Source organism: Phoca vitulina, unplaced genomic scaffold (assembly GCF_004348235.1).
Source record: "Phoca vitulina isolate PV1807 unplaced genomic scaffold, GSC_HSeal_1.0 scaffold7, whole genome shotgun sequence".
NCBI lineage: Eukaryota > Metazoa > Chordata > Mammalia > Carnivora > Phocidae > Phoca > Phoca vitulina.
The window spans coordinates 1,538,182-1,556,023 of record NW_022589710.1 but is presented as its reverse complement, the minus strand read 5'-3'; the positions used below and the strand labels follow the sequence as shown (position 1 = coordinate 1,556,023).

General features: G+C 61.1%; 1 protein-coding gene and 1 long non-coding RNA gene across 3 annotated transcripts in view; one reads left to right on the top strand and one right to left on the bottom strand.

Annotated features, from left to right (window-relative positions):
- LOC116632830 overlaps window positions 1–17,842 on the top strand; it is a 140,406-nt gene that overhangs the window by 2,758 nt on the left and 119,806 nt on the right. The gene's annotated exons all lie outside the window — the stretch shown is intronic.
- Window positions 490–17,372, bottom strand: CARMIL3 (capping protein regulator and myosin 1 linker 3). The gene is given in 41 exon segments (XM_032404779.1): window positions 490–616; window positions 733–843; window positions 1,001–1,118; window positions 1,120–1,182; window positions 1,266–1,384; window positions 2,845–2,934; window positions 3,038–3,104; window positions 3,756–3,884; window positions 4,216–4,531; window positions 5,212–5,312; window positions 5,700–5,908; window positions 6,052–6,115; window positions 6,391–6,528; window positions 6,667–6,754; window positions 7,549–7,724; window positions 8,166–8,279; window positions 8,467–8,595; window positions 9,012–9,110; window positions 9,208–9,301; window positions 9,518–9,586; window positions 9,880–10,052; window positions 10,133–10,187; window positions 10,349–10,445; window positions 10,572–10,653; window positions 11,142–11,211; window positions 11,305–11,409; window positions 11,491–11,567; window positions 12,137–12,214; window positions 12,351–12,460; window positions 12,679–12,765; window positions 13,000–13,094; window positions 13,572–13,660; window positions 13,745–13,820; window positions 14,040–14,113; window positions 14,215–14,285; window positions 14,526–14,623; window positions 14,839–14,954; window positions 15,040–15,099; window positions 15,207–15,257; window positions 15,588–15,682; window positions 17,194–17,372. Coding segments are annotated over 41 exon segments (4,119 nt in total). The 5' UTR covers window positions 17,234–17,372; the 3' UTR covers window positions 490–590.

Sequence of the window (17,842 nt, the reverse complement as noted above, 5' to 3'; positions counted from 1 at the left end):
CACTGCACTCCCCAGAGCTGGACACACACTGGTACTGATTTCAGTCATTTTGGTCTCTGTTCCAGCCAGCTCAGCCCAGATTCTGCACATGACCCCCTGCCCCCCACTTAGGGGACACTTTTCAGTACCCTCCTATTTAGCACCTGTCAGGTCCATCTCTCGCCTGTCAGAGTCCCATTCCCATCCCTGTGGGGGATTCTTTACTTTTCCCCACTGTGGCCAAGCACTGAGCATTAAAGGGGAGCAGATGGTGGGGGGTGGCGGCAGTGAATGGGGAAGACAGCAGAGATGAGGCAGGCAGTGATTTTGTTTTTTTATTCTATACAAGGAGGGAGAGAGTCCCTGGGGATAGAGGGACAGATCCGCCCTTCCAGGAGAGGAGATGGCCCTGCCCCAAGCTCTGCCTCCCTCTCTCCAGGTCGCTCCCTCCCTTCCTGTCCCCCACCTGCTGTCCCCACACCTCATCCTGCCATCCTGCCCCTGTGGGATGGGCTGGCAGAGGGCCTGGAGGTGTGGGGGGGTGGGTGGGGGTCTGAGTCCTTGTGAGGCACATGTTGAGAGGAGGGCTGGGCAGGGTGCTGCAGTGGCTGTCAGTCTGTTCCTGGCTCACTGGTTCCTGCTGGGGACAAATCCGGGGAGTCCTGTTTCCTGGGCAGGGAGAGCCAGCCTCTCGGTGTGGGGTATGCCATGTCAGGCAGAGGGGGACCGCCCTTTCGCCCACCCCACTGGCACCTGTGGGGTCAGGGGGCTGTCTTCTGTCAGGCTCCAGCTTGTCGCAGGACTGTGCCCGCCGTGTCCTCTTGGGCTTCAGGGGGGCAGTCCGGCGGCCTGGATCTGGGGGCCCTGAAATGACAGTCAAGGCAGGCCTGGTACATGAGTAGGGCTCATCGGCTGGGCACTTATCCAGGCTGTGACTCATTCCAAGCCCGGGAGGGGGTCCTGATATGGGCAGCAGGGTCCCAGAGGCACCCCGACCCCCCCCTCTAGCCAGGGGGCAGACCTTGGACCTCGGGCTCCTCCTGGTCCTGCTGTGAGCCCAGCCTCAGCCGGGCTTTGTTCATTCCTGGGGCTGCACCCCCAGCCTCAGCCTCCTCCCTGCTCCCTGGCTCCTGGGGGGGGGCGGCGGCCCCTGGGCACAGCCATGGGCTTGGGGGGCCGTGGAGCTAAAGGGGGGTCCTGCAGCTGGCAGAAGAAGAAAAATGTTGGGTCAGTTAGTCTTTTCACCTCGTCCCAGGGCCTCTCCCGTCCTCCTTGCCGGCCCTCACCTTGGCATTCCTAGCGGGAACGGTCCTCTCTGGGAATAGGGCCCCCTCCTTGTCCTCCTCCCCGTCCTGAGAGGCTGGGCTGGGGCTCTGGCAGCTGTGGTTGGGGGCACTCTCCTCAGCTGGGGGATGGGAAGAGAGGAGAAGCTGCAGGAAAAGGCATTCCGGAGGCCAGGACTTTTCCCCTCCAAGTCCATTTGCTCCTGTGTCTCTGCCCTGCACGGCCCCTGCTCTCGTGTTTCCATAGGCCTTGGTCTCCAGGATTGTCCTGAGCCCATCAGCTTTTGGGGGGAGGGGGGCGCTCTGGCCTGGCTGTTCCTCTTGAAGAGCAGGGCCTGAGCCTGTTCCTGCTGGGCAGAGCCAGGGCCCCGGGACTGCTGGGCCCGCAGGCATGGCTACCCAGCCAGGCCTGCAGCGCCCCGGGGCTCTGCCAAGGCTGCAAGCTGGCATTCCCAGGACTCTGTCTGCCAGTCTGATTTAGATGGTGACAGCCTTGGGGAGAGATGCCCTGGCACCCTTCCCCCCCCGCCCCCGGCGTCTGTGGCTTTATGCAATCTGAGCCTGAGGGTGTGCCCCCTGGAAGGTGTTGTGTGTGTGTGTATCTGTGAGGTGTGAGTAAGAGGAGGCCTGGAGGGTGCTGGTGCTAGGGGTGTGCACAGTGGAGCGCCTGACTCTTGTGGTTTCCTAAATGAGGGATGGAGCCTCGCTTGAGGTGTTTTAACGGGTCTGTGTGTGGGATGGGATAATCGGCAGAGATGGCCTCGGTGCTGGGACGGCCTTGGAGGACGGGCCGGGAGCACAGCCTCTGCGCCACGCCCTTGTGCCCCAGCCTTGGGATGGCAGTGGGGCCGGGGAGCAAGTGTCTACCTCTGTCAGGAGGTTTGTCCGTGTCAGTGATGTTGGAGGGTCATATCCGAGGCCTGTGGGCAATTAAGTTGACGCCGAGCTGACCGGCTTTCCTGCAGAGGCTCCTTAAGTGACAGGTGCTCCCGCAGAAAGCAAGCGTCCTATCAGTTTATTTACCCCTTCAGAGTCCTGAAGCCGGCAGGTAAATGACTTGCTTAAGGGCAACACTGGTGGTGGCTGAGCGGGGACTGACACGCACGGTTTCTGACCCTTCCTTGTGGCACGTTTCTGAGTGGACTGAGGATGGCTTGGCCAGCTACTTTCGGAGGAGACTGTAATGTCTGAGGTGGGTCTGGCACGGCTGGTACTTGCCCACCGTCTTACCCAGGTGAGGTGCAGAGAGAGAGGCTTTCTTTACAGGGGTGCCGCTCTGCTGGTGGTGGCCAGACGTGGCGCCTGCCCTACAGAATTCCCTGGAACCATCCGCAAAGTGTTGTTCCTATCTCCTAACCCTGGCTGGCAGAGCCACTTTTGTTCTGTGGGACCTTGCTTTGGATCGGCTTGTTGGTTTCTTTTGGATGTAGCTTTGTAAATATCCGCAAACCTCTTTACTCTGGTGACTTCCTCACTGCCCCACCTTGATTGTAAATTTCCCCAACACAAGGGCTGTGGCTTCTGGTCCTTTGGACACACCCCGGGCCTTCAGTGCGGCTGCCCGGGAAGAGGCGATCCATACCTATGTGCCACGTGGCCTCGGCTCGGCGCATGGCACTGAAGCTTGGCTTGCTGCTTTGCGGTGGTGGTGGGGGCTTCCAGGCTCCAGGCCCTGGAGTTCGGGGAGGGGATGGGAAAGGGGGCAGGGGAAAGGCACATCAGAGGGGCCCCTGAGAGAGGGGTCAAGGAGAGGAAGTGAGGGCGACCATTCTCACCTGCGTCGTCTGAAGAGCGCCGTTTCTGCCAAGCCTGGACGCTGCCCTCCAGGTCTGCGCCTGTGCCCTGAAAGGACATCTGAGTCAGGTCACAAGAAAAATGTCCTCCGCATGGGGCTGCAGTTAACAAGGGGCTTCTGCTCTGGCATCTCACGCTGTTCTCCTGGCATTGGTCCCTAGACTCTTGGACCTTTTCCCCCCACAGTGGCACCCCTACCCCCTGAGGGGCGTAAGAAATGGTTTACAGGAAGGAGCGTACTGTTATTTTAATAGTTCCGTGTTTATTTTCTGTGTGGTAGAAAAAAAACATGGCTAGTACAATAAGCCCACGATTTGAAAAAATGATCATGCTTAGGACCAGAGTAAGTTAAAAAGGTGAGTTGATCGAAAGAAGACTATGTAAATATAATCATACAGGTGGTATGTGGAGAAAGTAAAAATCAGTCTTAAAGGTGGTAATCAAGTCACCGAAGTTTCAGAGAGGGAGCTCTAGAGGTAAGTATTTTTACGACTGCCCGCTTGGCAAGGAGGTAGAGGCTCCCGGCGGTTAGGTGACCCGCCCAGGTTTTCGTGGCCGGCAAGTGTGTGGAATGAGCAGACCTGCAGCTAACACCTTCTACCACCACAGAATCACTCCCCTGGCCCAGCAGGGACAGGGCTGGGAAGGGAAGGCAGACAGGGATCCGTAACAATGGTTGGGTGCCTGGGCTCCCCTCACCTCTCGTTTCCCGTCGAAGCTCCAACCCTTGGCTCTTCCCAACCCAGGAAGGGCAACACCATGGACCCTTGGCTGCTGTGCTGTCCCAGGGGCCAGGCCCCCCTCCCCTGGCTCCGCCCCCTCAGTGCCCTGGAACAAGGCCTCGGGTTTACAAGCAGCTCCTGATGAAGAAGGGGCTCTGTGGGCAGCAAGGGAGTAGGGGAGGGCCCCTGCCCCCCCCAGCCCTGGGGCTGCCCTGCCCCAACCCTCTGACTCTTTTCTGACCCTCCAGCCCTCCTCTGAGGAGCATGCACTGGGTCACCAGGCCTAGACTGCTCAAGAAGTGGGGCCATTGGGATGACCAAAGTTCCCCAGAACCCCGAGTCCTAGAATTGTCCCATTAACTGCCCGGGGCAGGGCAAGTGGGTGGGCTATGTGCAGAGCAGCAACCAGGGAGGGCGCAACACCTTACCTCACTTACCATCTTCCTGTGGAAGGAAGGCCCCCGGCTTCCCCCAAATCCAGGGAGGGGGCCGCTCTCCTCCTCTGGGCTCCAACAGGGGGAGGAGTTATTGCCGAGACTCGGGGGGTCTGGGCTGGGGGGGCTCTCCTGAGCTGGGGGTGGGGGCGGGGGCGGAGGGAGGAGAAGCCCAGTGGTGGGGGACCCTGGCCCCCGGTCCCCCTTGAAGCTCCGGGGCCGGCGAAAGTGAAACAGGCCTCTGCGCCTCTTCTTCTGGAGTGGGGGCAGCGGTGGCTCCGAGAGGCCTGGCCGCAGGGTCCGCAGGGTCCGGGGGTAGCTGGGCAGGGTCGGGGTGAGTTAGTGAGAAAGCCGTGGGCAGATGCAAGTGCCAGATGTGGAGGTCGCTCAGGCTCTTAGTGCAGTCCTGGGTCTAATAAACCTCCCACTCTCTGCTCTCACCCAGCCCCTCCTGCTGCCCCATAAACCTTTCCATTTCCTTCTCAGGGGAGGTGGCATCCTCACCTTCCTGTCATAATCCTCCAGCAGCCTCCTTCCCCCCATCTCCTCAGCAACTCCTTCCTCCCAGGCACCCCCAACCCCCCATCCTTCTCTCAGCTTCTCCAGGTGACTCAGTTTCCTGTGGACAGATGCTGGGGACTCTGCAGGACTGTGACAGAGAATATACCCTCCAGGCCTCTTTCCACTAACTGTCATCCCATCCCAGGGCCTGCTGCCACCCCATCCACCCACCCCTGTCCCCACCATCCCATGGTTCACCATCCCCACCATCCCAGGGTGGTTCACCCTGACCCCAACCTTTCCAGCTGTCCTGAGGAGAGCCAGAGAACATGGGAGTTAAGGGCTGGGTGGGGAAGGATGAGAATGTGGGGAAGCATTCCAGAGAGACCGGCTTTGGGACCCTGCCATTGGACAGGCCTCCATGATTGCTGGGAGGACACAGGAGCCCTTCAGGGCCTCTAGGCCTGCAGAAAATGGAACTGTGTCTAGGTGCCACACCTGGAGCTTTCATCCATGACCCTTCGGCTGAAAAAGTCCTCCAGCCCCTCATCCAGGCGTGTGGCCATCCCATTCTCCTGACGAGTCCCAGTCACTGGCACCTGCTGGGAGGAACGTCCTGGAGGGTATCTCACCTGGATCAGGAAGTCCTCCCCACTGCCCCCATCCACTCAAGGCCTTCCCCTTTGGACTTGGCTTTGCCTCTTTTTGGCCCCATGGAAATTGAGACTTCAATCCCCCTGGGCATTTCCTAAGCTTGGTGGCTCTTGGCTCTATCCCTCACCCAAATGGGAACTGCTGCTGTCTGGCAGACAGAGATTTCCTACCTGGGAAAACTGGATAATCCCATCCTTTTTTCGGTGGCCTGCCCAGGCCCCTGCCTGATCCCCCAAGGCTGATGTCTCTGGCATTGGGGTCCTAAAGCTAGAACCTCTGGGCTGTGGCATGCTAAGTGAAGTTGGTCCCCTTGTGAGGACTTAGGGACTCACATTGGGCCGACCAGGTCCTGGAGGGGTGGTCCGGGGTGGCCGGGGCCTGCCTTGTGTTTGATGCCTTAATTTATAGCCGTGAGTGGGAAGCTCGGATAGACCCTCCCAGGAGCCACTGCCGGTGGGCTGGCTGCTCCCGAGCCCTGAGAACCAGCCGGGGGGGATCCCCAGGCTCCCCAGCTGGCTTTCCATGTCCTGAGGGCTCCCACCTGTGGGCACAGCAGTGTTAGAGGGACCAGCAGGAGGCACAGGGAGAAAGCAGGCGGGAGAGACAGAATTAAAAGGAAAGGGACCAGGGCCTGGGGAGGGTGAGGGAAGCTGGAGGGCATCAGAATTGAGGCTGGGGACTCACTAATGAAGGCGGACACTGGCCGGATCTTGCGGCAGCGTTTCTGCTTTCTGATGGCCATGGTGTCCTGCAGAAATGGAGATGAAGGGTGGGGCGGAGCTGCAAGTCCCTGGAGCCTCACCGGAATCCTCCTATCCCTCACAAACCCGTCTCTTTAGAGCCCCCTCCTGCCTCCCTACCCTTGCGTGGCTGAGGCATTGGGATGAGGGAAGAGGCGAGGCTGCATTGGGGTGGGGGATGAGACCAGGCCCAGGGACAGGGGACAGTGCAGTCCAGACACATGGAAGGGGACAGTGTTTTGGAGGTTCCTAGTTTAAAGTGGGGAGGAGGGGGGGCACTCACAATGTTGGTCCCGAGTTCATCATCTGTGGTCTCCTCATGGTCATGGTTCCGGCCTCGGCCCCGGGAAGACAGATCCTGCCCTTGGCCTGGCCCCGACGGAGGATCTGATAGCGTCTTTAGCTGGGCCAGGTGCCGGGCCTGGGGAAGGACAAATGTGAACAGGTTCCCAGGGAAGCCACCCACTATCCAGGGCTTTGGGAGATTGTTGCTTGGGAGAGATGGGATGATGCGGGGTAGGGGGTGTGCCTGAGCCTGGCTGGGGTTCAGAAGCCTTACCAGGCTCTTATGGGAGTGGTAGAGCTCCTGCAGGATCTCGTCCACTATGGAGTTGGTCAAGTAGGTGACGACTGAGAGCTTCACTTCACTGTGGGCACAGATGGGACTGCTCAGCCCCCCGCCTCCCTGGCCCCCAAGCCTCAGCCCTGCCCTTCCCCAGATGCCTAAGGGATTGGGCAGCTGGCCTGGCCATCCACAGAGTCACCTTAGTCTCCCTTATGTCTCCATAAAGGCATGCCCCATCCCACCCACTACCCCCAGCATAAGTGTGTGTGGATTGGGAGAGTGAGCCAAGAGGAATTGAGGAGAAGGAGGAGCAAGGGGGCTCCAGGCCAGGCTCCTGGAGTTCCAGTAGAACAGAGCTGGGTAAATTGGGGTACAGAGTGAACCCTGCTGGTCTCTGCTGTAAGCCCAGAAACTGGCTCTTCTTGAGCTTGGCCATTTTATGGATATGTGTGATCATTTTCCTTTGCTTTGGTGAGTGGTGGCACCCAGAATGAGAGCTCTGGCGGGGGGGGGGGGCAACAAAACTGGGGGGGGACCAGAGTGTAGTCCATGCACCCCTACTCATCAATTTTGTCCATGCTTCCCAGGAGGCCATGCTTTGTTTCTGGGAGGTGATTCTTGGTGTGCGCGTGACTATGTGTGTGTGTTTACATCTGTGTGCACTGTCAGGTTCCTAAACCCAGTCTCAGCACTTCCATTTCTAGGGCAAAGACCAGTCAGACCCTAAATAGCAAGGTTGCAGTTAGTTAAAGATTTATCCCTTGTAATGGAGATTGTGTCATTCATTATTCATTGCTGATAGCTGGGCCCCAAGTCCCTGAGTGTTCTGGGCCAAATCCAGCCCCCATCCCTGTGCCAACCCCCTCCGCCTCTCACTCCAGCTTGTTCTGAATGTCCTGTCCTGCCTGCTCCAGCAGCGCCCCTCGGATGAAGTTCCGGGGCACCGTGACGCGCTCAGCCACATTGCTCAGCATCTTGTTGTGCCCCTCAGCCACTCGCATGGCCACGGGACATAACTCCTGTGTTAGGCTGACCATCGACTCCAGGATCACCTGGTGTGGGGGGAAGAGGGGCCAGAGCCCCAGGGGGGCACAGGGTCAGGGCTGGCGCCACACTGGAAGAGACTCTAGTCTATTCCAGCCCCCTCTGCTGAGACTGAGGGGTCCACGAACGTTCCAGGGCTGGTTGCCAGGCAGAACGTGGGACACTCAGGCCTCCCTACATTTTGGTCAGTGTCCCTTCCACCCTACCTTATGGACAGGGGAAAGTCAGTCCTAGGATCGGAGTCCAGAGGGGAGAGGTGAGAGTTGGGGGCCAAGGGGAAGCTAGCAGGAAAAAATCCAAGCCCTGTTTTCTAGCAATGCCTGACACCCTGGGAGGGCGGGCGGCCTCAGCTCTGCATTTCCTTCTTGTCCCCAGTAATTTCCCTGTGCTGACCTCAGCCCTCGGCTTTGAGCCTTGGTCAACAGCGGGCTTCCTCCCTCAGGACTTGCCTGCAGCTCCTTGTCCACAGCCTTGGACACCTCACTGGCAACTGACTCCAACCTCTGCCGCACGGGCCCATCGTTGGCCAGCACGTGGCCCAGCTCGTAGAGGCTGGGGAACAGCTGCGGAAGGAAGGGGTTACCAGCAGAGGCTCAGAACTGGGCCGGACCGCGTCCCCCGGGGCCCTGGGCTGGGAGGGCAGATGCATGGGTCAGGGCCCGGATACTCCTGGGGTAGTGTGGTTGGCCTTCCTGGGCTCTCGATCTGCGGGGGTGGTGGTGGGGGGGTGTTGCTGCGGAGGGCTCTCACCGCCCGTGAGTTTTTGGCGTCCTTGATGAGGTCCCGAGCATAAAGCAGCTCATCCTGCACAGGCTCCAGGGGGCACAGCCGCAGGGCCCGAACCTCCTCCTGCACTCGGCCACACAACCGCTGCAGCATCTGGAGCAGAGCCAGTAGAAGTGTCAGGGGGGCCCTTGCACCGTCATCTTCCCAGGTGGGACCCCAGGCACCCCATTTCTGGGTCCCCTGGGGCAGTGCCCCTGAGGCTGGCACTGACGGGGTGGTGGTGGTGTCTCTGGATGGCCTGTTCTTTCTTCTTCTTGGGAGGCCCTGGAATGTCCAGGGGAGCGCCCGCAGTCCTGCACACTCCTTGTCTGGGGCCCCCCACGTGTTCTCGCCAGGTGGAGGCCAGACCCTGAACGTCCTGTTGCCCTCCCACACGCCCAGTCCAGGGATGGCCGCCACAGAACGCTTCCTTCATGCCCCGCCCCTGCGCGTGTGCATGCTCCGTCACGTGGCGCCCGAGCCCCGCGTGCCCCACGCATGCCCCGTGTGTCGCCGAGGGAAACGTTTACTTGCTCGGCGCTGCTGGTCACCAGGCCCTGCTGCAGCCGGAAGGCCTGCTCCTGGGGGCACGTCTGGGAGTGGTTGTTCCTCACCAAGCACCACTGGATCTGGAGAAGCCGGGGTGGGAGGGGTCAGGGCCCGGGATGTGGGCTGGCCCCTGCCCCCTGCTGTTCTGCCCCCGCCCCCCCACGCTGAGGCCTCTACCTTCTGCCAGACATCCTCCGTGCGCTCAGGGGCGCTGCGGTAGGCTTGGGAGATGTCGCTCACGGGGAAGGACATGAAGCGGAGCGTGTGGTTGCTGCGAGGCACAGTGGTGCAGCTTTGGTGGGGGGAGAGGTGAGGAGGGGCCCTTGCTCCCCAGACCCCCCTTGCTGACCATTTCCTCACCCTTGGCCTTTCTTAACATTTCTGTGCAAACAGGTTGAGCAAGCTGGGGTAGGGGCTGGTGTATCAGACCTGGTCCAGGCCCAGGGAGGCTGGGGCTGGGGTCAGGACAGAGCCCTGGTCCGCTCACCTCTCCAGGGCCCTTGCAATGTCCAGAAAGCCCAGGGCAGATGTGTTGTTCCGATCCCATAGGATGGTTCTAAGGGAGACAGTGCATGGCAGCTGGTGACCCCTCCCTCACACAGCCTGCTCTGGAGTCCTCCCTCCTTTCCTGGGTGATGGGGCTGACTCCAGGATGGTTCTGGGCCTGAGGGTGCTCGGAAGCCAGGGTACAAAGCAACGGGGCAAGCAGGGAGGGCATGTGTGTGTGTGTGTGTGGGGGGTGGACGGAGCTCCAGGTCAGGGGGCCTGGGTCAGAGCAATGAGGCAAGCAGGGAGGGGGCGTGGGGGCTGGGGACTGGGGCTCCAGGTGAGGCCGGCCGTGCGCCGCACCTGAGGGAGGAGTTGATCTGCAGGGCCTTGGACAGCATCTTGGCTCCGATGTCCTCCATGCCGTTGCCGCTCAGGTCCACCTTGGCCAGGCAGGTGTTGCTGCCCAGTGCATTAATGAGGATGCTGGTGCGCAGCTTCAGCCTCGAGTCCGCCACCGACAGTGACTGCAGGGACTATGTGGGCGAGAGCAGGATTGGGCCCGGTCCCTGCAGCCCCTGCCACCATGGGTCCCTCCCCAGGCCCCGGCACTCACACAGTCCTCTTCTTGGATCAGTTGTACCAGCTTGTGGAGGATCTCCTCCAGGGTCCTGTGGGGAGTCAGGGCTCAGAGCAGGAGGGGAGGGGCTGGGGTCACACTACTGGAGGAGCAGGAGGTGACTTGAGCAGGGAGGGGCCACAGGTAATACAGTGAGCCAAAAGGGTACTGGATGATGGAGTGAGGTCTGTGGGTATGGGGAGGGGGCCTCACTTGGCCTTGACATTGAAGTTCTTGCCCAGGAACAGGTGCTTGAGGGACTTGTTCTTTCCAAGTGCGGGCACCAGCGTCAGGAGGTCCGAGTCGAACCCTGGCCAACAGATGGGAGAGGTCTGGCCTTGAGGCCCGAGGCTCACTGGAGTATCCTCAGGGGTTCTCCCCCATGCTCCAGACCCTGACCCCACTGGTCCCCAAGAAGGGAAGTGCCCCTACTCACCATTGTCTGACAGATCCAGGCTGCCCACACAGGTGACAGCCCCCAGCTGCTCCTGCAAAGCCTGGGCTCCTGCTGAGCGGAGCTGCAGGGACACGGTGGGGGTGGGGTGGGGAAGGCAGGGGTAGGGGGAGAGGGCACCTTTAATGCTTAGAGATTAGAGTAGTCACACCAGGACTCAAGGCCATGCCAGGTCTCAGGTGTCAAATCAGGAGTCCCCTTCTCCACACCAGATCCTTCCCTAGGGCTCTCTCCCCTCCTTTTAGCCAGAAAGATCTCCAGGCTGTGGCTCTGGAGATAGCTCGCTCCTGCCCTCTGGTGGGAAAGTCTGGTATCTCCCACCCCAAAGCTTTTGGGGGGGGTGGGGGGGCGCAGACTGGAGGCTGAAAATGACCTCTGAAGAGGGACACAGACTACAGACTAGAAGGGAAACTGGAGGTGTGGTCAGGTCCGAGGGCCGCAGAGGTGCAGCACAGAGGCAAGATGGAGCCGGGATCTGATGAAGGTCGGAGAAATGAACAGTGGGGCTATGGGTGGGGGACTGGCAGTGGCGTTGGGGGAAGGAGGGCTCACCTCACAGCTGCTGAGGTCCAGGTGCAGATCACTGAGGTGACTGTTGAGGGAGAGGCCCTGGAGCAGCGCCCTGTGGGAGGAAGGTCAGCAGGCCCACCTCTACCCCTCACCCTCTTCTCTCATGCTTCCCTCTTGGACGCCCCCAACCCTGCACCCACCCGACCTGAAGGCCTCCAGGGGCAGCCTCGTGGCTGACAGGTTGACATGGCTCAGTGTGTAGGCGCTGCTGAAGAACTGCTTGAAGGCCGGCGGGGCCTCCCGGCCCTTCCTGTGGAGACTCCTGGGGTCAGCAAGGGAGGGGGATGCCCATGGCTCGTCCCATCCCTCCTTGCTCCCCTTGTGCTCCCACCTGTGGGAGCAGCTGTTGCGTGCCAGGTTGAGGTAGGTTAGGTGGGAGCAGCAGCCGTGGAGCAGGGCTCCCAGAAGCTGTGGGGAGAGACATGGTGGGTCTCACAGGGGCTGAGAGGGGCGTTGGGAGGGGCTGGCAAGGACCCGTCCCTCCCGCCCCGTCAAGGTCCTGGCTCATCACCTTCGGCAGTCAGTCTGTGTGAGCCCCTCTCCGAATGCCCACTTGGCCTCTTGATGCCTCAGCTTCCCCCTCTGTGGAGAGGGGGTCTACTTCCTGCCTGACCCCCAGGAGTGGGGCAGAGGCTCAGAGGTGGTGACTGTGTAAAGCCAGGGCCACCAGGGTCTCATAAGGTGCCTTGCTCAAGTGAGAGGGAGAATCCTGTCCTCCTGATGGGCTCAGCCCTATGCCAGGTGCCCGGCTGGGGAATGGAGGGAGGGCTGGCTTTTAGGCACAGCCAGCACAACCTTGGGCAGTGACCGGGATGGCGTACCCCACAGGTGTGAGCTGTGCGCGTTGCTTTAGAATTCAGCTGAACTTGGAGTCATCCCACTAGCTCTGTCCACTCAAGGCAGGGGCGGTGAGGCAGGGACCCACCCTGGCCTCCCTAAATCACCTCAGGCTGGCTCTCCCGTCACCGACCCCTCACCAAGTCAATGGCGCAGTCAGTCCCTGCCAGGTCCAGGTGCACCAGAGCATTGGGCTGGGCCAGGAAACTGTAGAGGGCCTGCGAACAAGGACAGAGGGGCTGCCAGGGAAGGGGTGACAGAGCGCCTCTGCCCCCAAGCTACAGGGCAGAGACTCCCAGGTCCTGAAGCCTGAGCATGCTTCTGTCGGGCTTGAGCTCTGTTCTGTGGACTCACATTGGCCTCGTCTGTGGCGAGCAGCCCAGGGTTCTTGCTCAGGTCCAGGTATCGAAGGGAGCTTGCAAAGGCCGGGTTGGCCCCGAAGGTCTGGCCCAGCGCCTGGAGCCCTGAGCACAGCGGGCACTGAGCTGGGTTGGCCCCCATCCCCACCTCTTCCCCTTCGGCACAACTCTTCCCCACCCTACGATGTGGCTCCTTTCCCTCCCTCGGATCCCTGGGATGCTGTGTGAGTGTGTTGGTACACCTCCGGGACTCAAGGCTCCAGAGGGTGCTAGAGGAGGGTCAGAGGTCAGGGGTCAGAGGTCAGGGGCCCCGGTGTAAGTACCTCGAGGGGAAATGGCAGTCTTGGCCAGGCACAGTTTGGTGAGGCCAGTGGGGAAGCAGAGGAGCTGCTGACTCAGACTGAGGAAGCCTGGGGAGCGGAGAGAGACATGGGCCCAGTGAGGGGCTAGCGGTGGGCGCGGGGGGGGGGTGCAGAGTCAGGGTGGAGGCTTGAAGTGGGTACAGGCCTGGGGTCAAGGACAGCAGTATTGGGGCAAGGGCTGGCATCAGGCCGGAGAGCCCCTGTTCAGCCCTGGGTTGGGTTCTGGGCGAGGACAGGGGTCTGTATTGTGGTGGGGGTATAGGATTCAGGGCTGGGGCTCACCCTTGTCCTCGATGGGGTTGTGGGACAGAGTGAGGGCATGCAGCACACAGCTCCCGTTCTCCCCAAACACCCCGGCCAGCTTCTGGACAAAGTCCCTTCAGGGAAGGGGAGGAAGGATTTGTTTGTCCCAGCCCCTGGGCTTCCCCTCTTCCTCCACCTGCCTGCCTGCATGGGGCTGCAGAGGTCAGAGTTCCCCACAGGTGGGGACCAGCTTGGGGCCTTCCTGGGAGCTTGTCATCACTCTGAAGGACCTGGGAAGTTGTGCCCAGACAAAGCCGAGCTTTGGGTCTTTGAGACTAGAGCAGCACCCCCTACAGGGTAGTTGATGGAAGAAGGGGCTGGGGCAGGGAGCATACGGTGAGAGGCCTTGGAGCTGGGGGGCCAGGAGGCTTAGCTCTGAGTCCCAGCTTGACCATAAACTTGCTTTGTGCCCTTTTTGGGCCTAAATCTCCTTTTCTATAAAGTGAGGGGCTGGAGGAGATAGTGTGGAGGCCCGTTTCATGCTCTGAGGTTCTGGGACCCTAAGACTACATCAATGGGGCGCCACTGCCCAGGGAGGAGGCTGGCCTCACGTCTTAAGCCCGGCGTTGTCCAGCACCAGCTCTTCGAGGCTCCCCGACTTGCTCAGTGTATGTAGCACCTGTTCTAGCACTTCAGAGCCCTAAGGACAGAGGGGGTTTTTCTGATCAGGAGCCAGAGAGGGCGCTACTCTCTGGCCCCTCCTCCCACCCCTCCTAGTCCCTACCAGCCGCAGATCCTTGCAGTAGAGTTTGGTGAACCACTGGTTGTAGGCCAGGGCTGCCACCATTAGGGCCAAGTCTCTGTGGGCAGATTCAAAGGGCAGGAAAGTGGTGAGCAGAAGAATCTAGGGATGGGGTGGTTGGCCTGGGAAAGTCTAGCCGGGTAGAAGGCAAGGGGGAGTGGAGTTGGGGAGATAGAGCTGGGCTGCAGGTAGGACTAGAAGAGGGAGCCTGGAAGGGCCAGGGTCGGGGCTGAGGCTGGAAGCGGGTGGGGACTAAGTCTTTGCTCCATCTGCTTACCGGCTTTCCAAGTGGCTGAAATCCAAAAGATTGAACTCGCGGTTATCCTCGGCATGATAGATGGTGTCCACATCCTTGGAGAGGTGGAACTGGCTCACACCTGCTCCCCCCCTCCTCCCCTGCTCCCTCCCTCTGGGTCCCACCTGCCCACCTGCTGGGTCCCTGCCCAACGTACCCATTGCACCTCCTCGCGGCAGTGCAGCCCATTGTAGTCACACAGAGCGGCATAGGTCTCAGAGAAGCCACCTGTGGGGCAGGACACAAGCTGGCTGCATGAGGAGTAAGGGCGAGGGGAATAGGCTTGGGGTTCAAGGAAAGGTCAAGGTCATTTTATGTGGCCAGTGTCCCGGGTTCCTGCTACACCATGAACCTCTGAGGTCTGGGAGCTATGGAGTCCTCATGGCAGGCAAAGCCCCAGGTGCAGAGGACTCTGGACAAGGGCAGAGTAGTTGAGGTTCCACTCCCATCAAGTCTGCCCCTGCTCACCGCAGACACTGTGAGTGGTAGATGTGGAAGTCTCGGAGTTGGGGGATGTGTCTCGGGGTCCTTCTGGAGTATCAGCATTTCCACGCCGGATTAGACATCTGGAAAATGAACAAATCCATCCCAGAGAGGGGTGGGAAGAGGCTCTCAATTTTTTCCCTGTTATAGCTTCTGGGTCCCTGGGAAGAAGCAGGAGTGGGGACATAAGGGCTCTTCCCCTCAGTGTTCCAGGAGCCCAGGGCCAGGGGAAGGAGGGAAGGAGGGAGAAGTCTCCTTGTTGTCTAACCCTTTCAGAGACTCCTCCTTTGCCACTCACCCGGGGCCAGGGCAGACCTTGGAGAGGGCAGAGCTCACATGTCGAGTCACCTGGTCTACGCTCTCAGCCGATGGCAGCCGCATGCTCACCACGCCACGCTCGGTCTCCACTAGGATCTGGAGGAAAGGGAGCACCAGGGCCTCACATATCAACTCCTTCCTCCTGCTGGCCCAAGAGCAGGGCCCAAGTGGTGCCACTCACCTGGTTCTGACTGAGCGTGTTGAAGGCGCGGATTTCTAGGACATTGAAGGAGCTCTCCACCTGTGGGGTGGGGGGGACACGGGGATGCTCATCTTGAGGTTAGGGCCTGGCTGCCCAATTCTGGAGGGAGTATGCCAGGTGCACCCCTGCTCCTCAGCCCGACTCACCTTGGCTGGGACTTTAAGGGGGAAGAGGTGGAGGCGCCAGGAGGTCAGGGCCTTCAGAGAGAGGAAGAGAACATCAGCAGCAAATGGTGGCTCCTGGGGCCTAGGCCTCCTGTCCTCCCTCAGTCTCCTCAGCCTGTGTGCAACCCCTGTCAGCAGCGGCCCTCTGCTCTCGGGTCCTCCCTCTCTCTCATGCCCCACCCTGGGCTCCTGGACATCCACCCAGGCCAGCCTGCCCCTTTCCCCAGGCTTCGTCTCCTCTGTGCCCCCACCATCCCCAGTCTTCCCTGCCTCCCAGTCTCCTTGTTCTCAGCAGCCCAGCTGCCCCTGATTATACCCCCTCTGCCTGCCCCCACCCCCCCAGCCCAAGCCCAGGGCCCTCACCAGAACTCGATCCTCAAACTTCTTGGGCTTTGTCTCCAGCTTCACCCGATGTTGTTGGAGCACGGCCCCTTGGCTTAGGCACCTCCTGATGCTGTCTGTGGGTGGTTGGGGGGCCTGCTCAGAGCTCCCCTTACCCTGGCCACCCCCACCTCCCCAGGGCTCTCCAGGAGTGGGGTCAGATGAGAGGAGAAATAAACAGGGAGAGAGAGCTTTCCTTCTTGGGTGGCTTTTCTCTTCCTATTAGAGAGGAGGGGGGGTGTGCAGAAAACTCTGGCTCCTGATGTTCCTGAGTCAGGGGACAGTTGCTGAGTGACACTGTCTGTGGGAGGGTGTGTCTTACACTTCTGAGGGTGTGAAGGATTTTTCCAACCCATGCACTCCAGCAGCCATTGACACATACATAGTGAGTCAGTGTGTGGGGGCGTGGGGGTGTCCCTTTGACTATATTCTGGGTGGTCTGGGTGTGAGCATCTGCCTTTTACTATGCATGTGTGCCTGCCTTCTGAGGACACCAGAGCCTGTGCGTGGCCTTGGCAGGGGTGGATAGGTGAATGAGTGTGCTGTGCTTGTAGTTGTGAAAGACAGCTCTGCTGCGGGGGTGGGGGGGTGGGGTGGTGGTGGTGGTGGTGGTGAGGAGTTAAGTGTTTAAACGAGCTCAATACCCATTTCCTAGCAAAACCATCCAGATATCCCAGTGTGTGTGTGTGTGTGTGTGTGTGTGTGTGTGTGTGTGTGTGTGGTGGGGGTGCAGTTTCTTTAAAGATGTGTGTAAACACACATCTGATGATTGTATTTATGTGTGTGTGTGTAGGTATGGGAAACTGCCACGGTGCAGCATGCCTCTGAGTACCCTTGAGCGTCCTGGTTTCTGCGTGGGCTAGCCTGCGCTCCCCGGCCTGGGGCAGGGGGTGAGAGAGGGTTATGGTAGTGCTGGGGGGTCGGGCCTTGGTTTGGGCTGAGTCTGAGAACCACGCGAACAGGAGAGACCTTGAGGTGTGGGTGTGAGTAGGGAGAAGGGGCAGGCTAAGACGGGGCCTCCGGGAGGCGAGCTGCAGAGACCCTGCTCTTGGTTTTAGCTCCAGTCCGGGCCCTCTTCCCTGACTCCCTTCTTCGCCCCACTGGCCTGGGAGCTGCCGGGCTGCCAGAGGGGCTCCTAGAGCCAGTTCCGGGGCGGGGCCGGGAGGAGGGAGGGTGCTGAGCCAAGAGGCGGTCAGGACCAGGGGCAGCTCCCTTGGCCCGGCGGGGCGGGCCGGGCCCCGCCCGGCGGGGAAGCGGGGACTCTCCAGAGGAGAGACTGGACACCTCACCGAGGGATGGGCCAGGATCAGTGAGAGTCAGCCCCAGGGAGCGCCAGGGGACTGCACCTGTCACCGAAGATCGGGACGGGCGGCTCTGGGACTGGAAGGTCCTGACAGGGTGAGGCGAGGCGGGCAGTAGAGGATGCTCCGGGGACAGCGATGCCCCGAGCTAGGATGCAGGGGCAGGGGGCTGCCTTGGAGTCGGAATGCATGGGGCGCGGGGAGAGGGGGAGGAACCGCGGGGAGGAACGCACTGGGTCTGGGATGCTCCGGGACGGGGCGTCCTGGAGACCACCGCAGCCTCGTACCTTGCAGCTCGCGGGTGAGCTCCGCGCTGGGCTTGGCCATGGCGGCCGCTGCTGCTGCCGTTGCTGCAGAGGAGCCGCCGCCGCCGGGGAGCCGCGGCACATGCTAGACCTGGCTCCGGTAGGGCCCGGGCGCTGAGCGCTGCAGCAGCCGCCGAGCCCGCTCCTGTCAGGGGCGGCTGCGCGAGCGCTCCTCCCCCCTCCCCCCCCGCCAAGCCTAGGAGCCCGCGTCTCCCGCCCCGCCCGGAGAGGTGCGGGACTGAGCATGCGCGCCGCGCCTCCGAGCCGCGTGAGACCCCGCGCGCGCTCGCGCCCACCCCTCCCGCCTGCTCCCGCGTGCGACGCCCTATGCGTGTCGCCTGGAGCCTGGGCTGTCTCCCGGGAGGGGGTGGCGTCCACTTTCCGTGCCATCCACTCCTCGGGCACCGTGAGCAGAACCCATTTCTTTCATTTGTGGGCCTGGGTAGCCCTCCCCGGATCATCCTTGCAAGGCCCCTCCCTTTTGCCCTACTGCTTGGGACGCGTCCAGCTCCTACTCGCTGACCCGCGAGGGAACTCAGGGCCGAGGGCGATGCCAGGAGAGGACCTGGCCAGATCTGGGGGGTGTTCATCCTTCCTCCCGCTTGCCCAGCCCCGGGGATCCCTGTAGCGT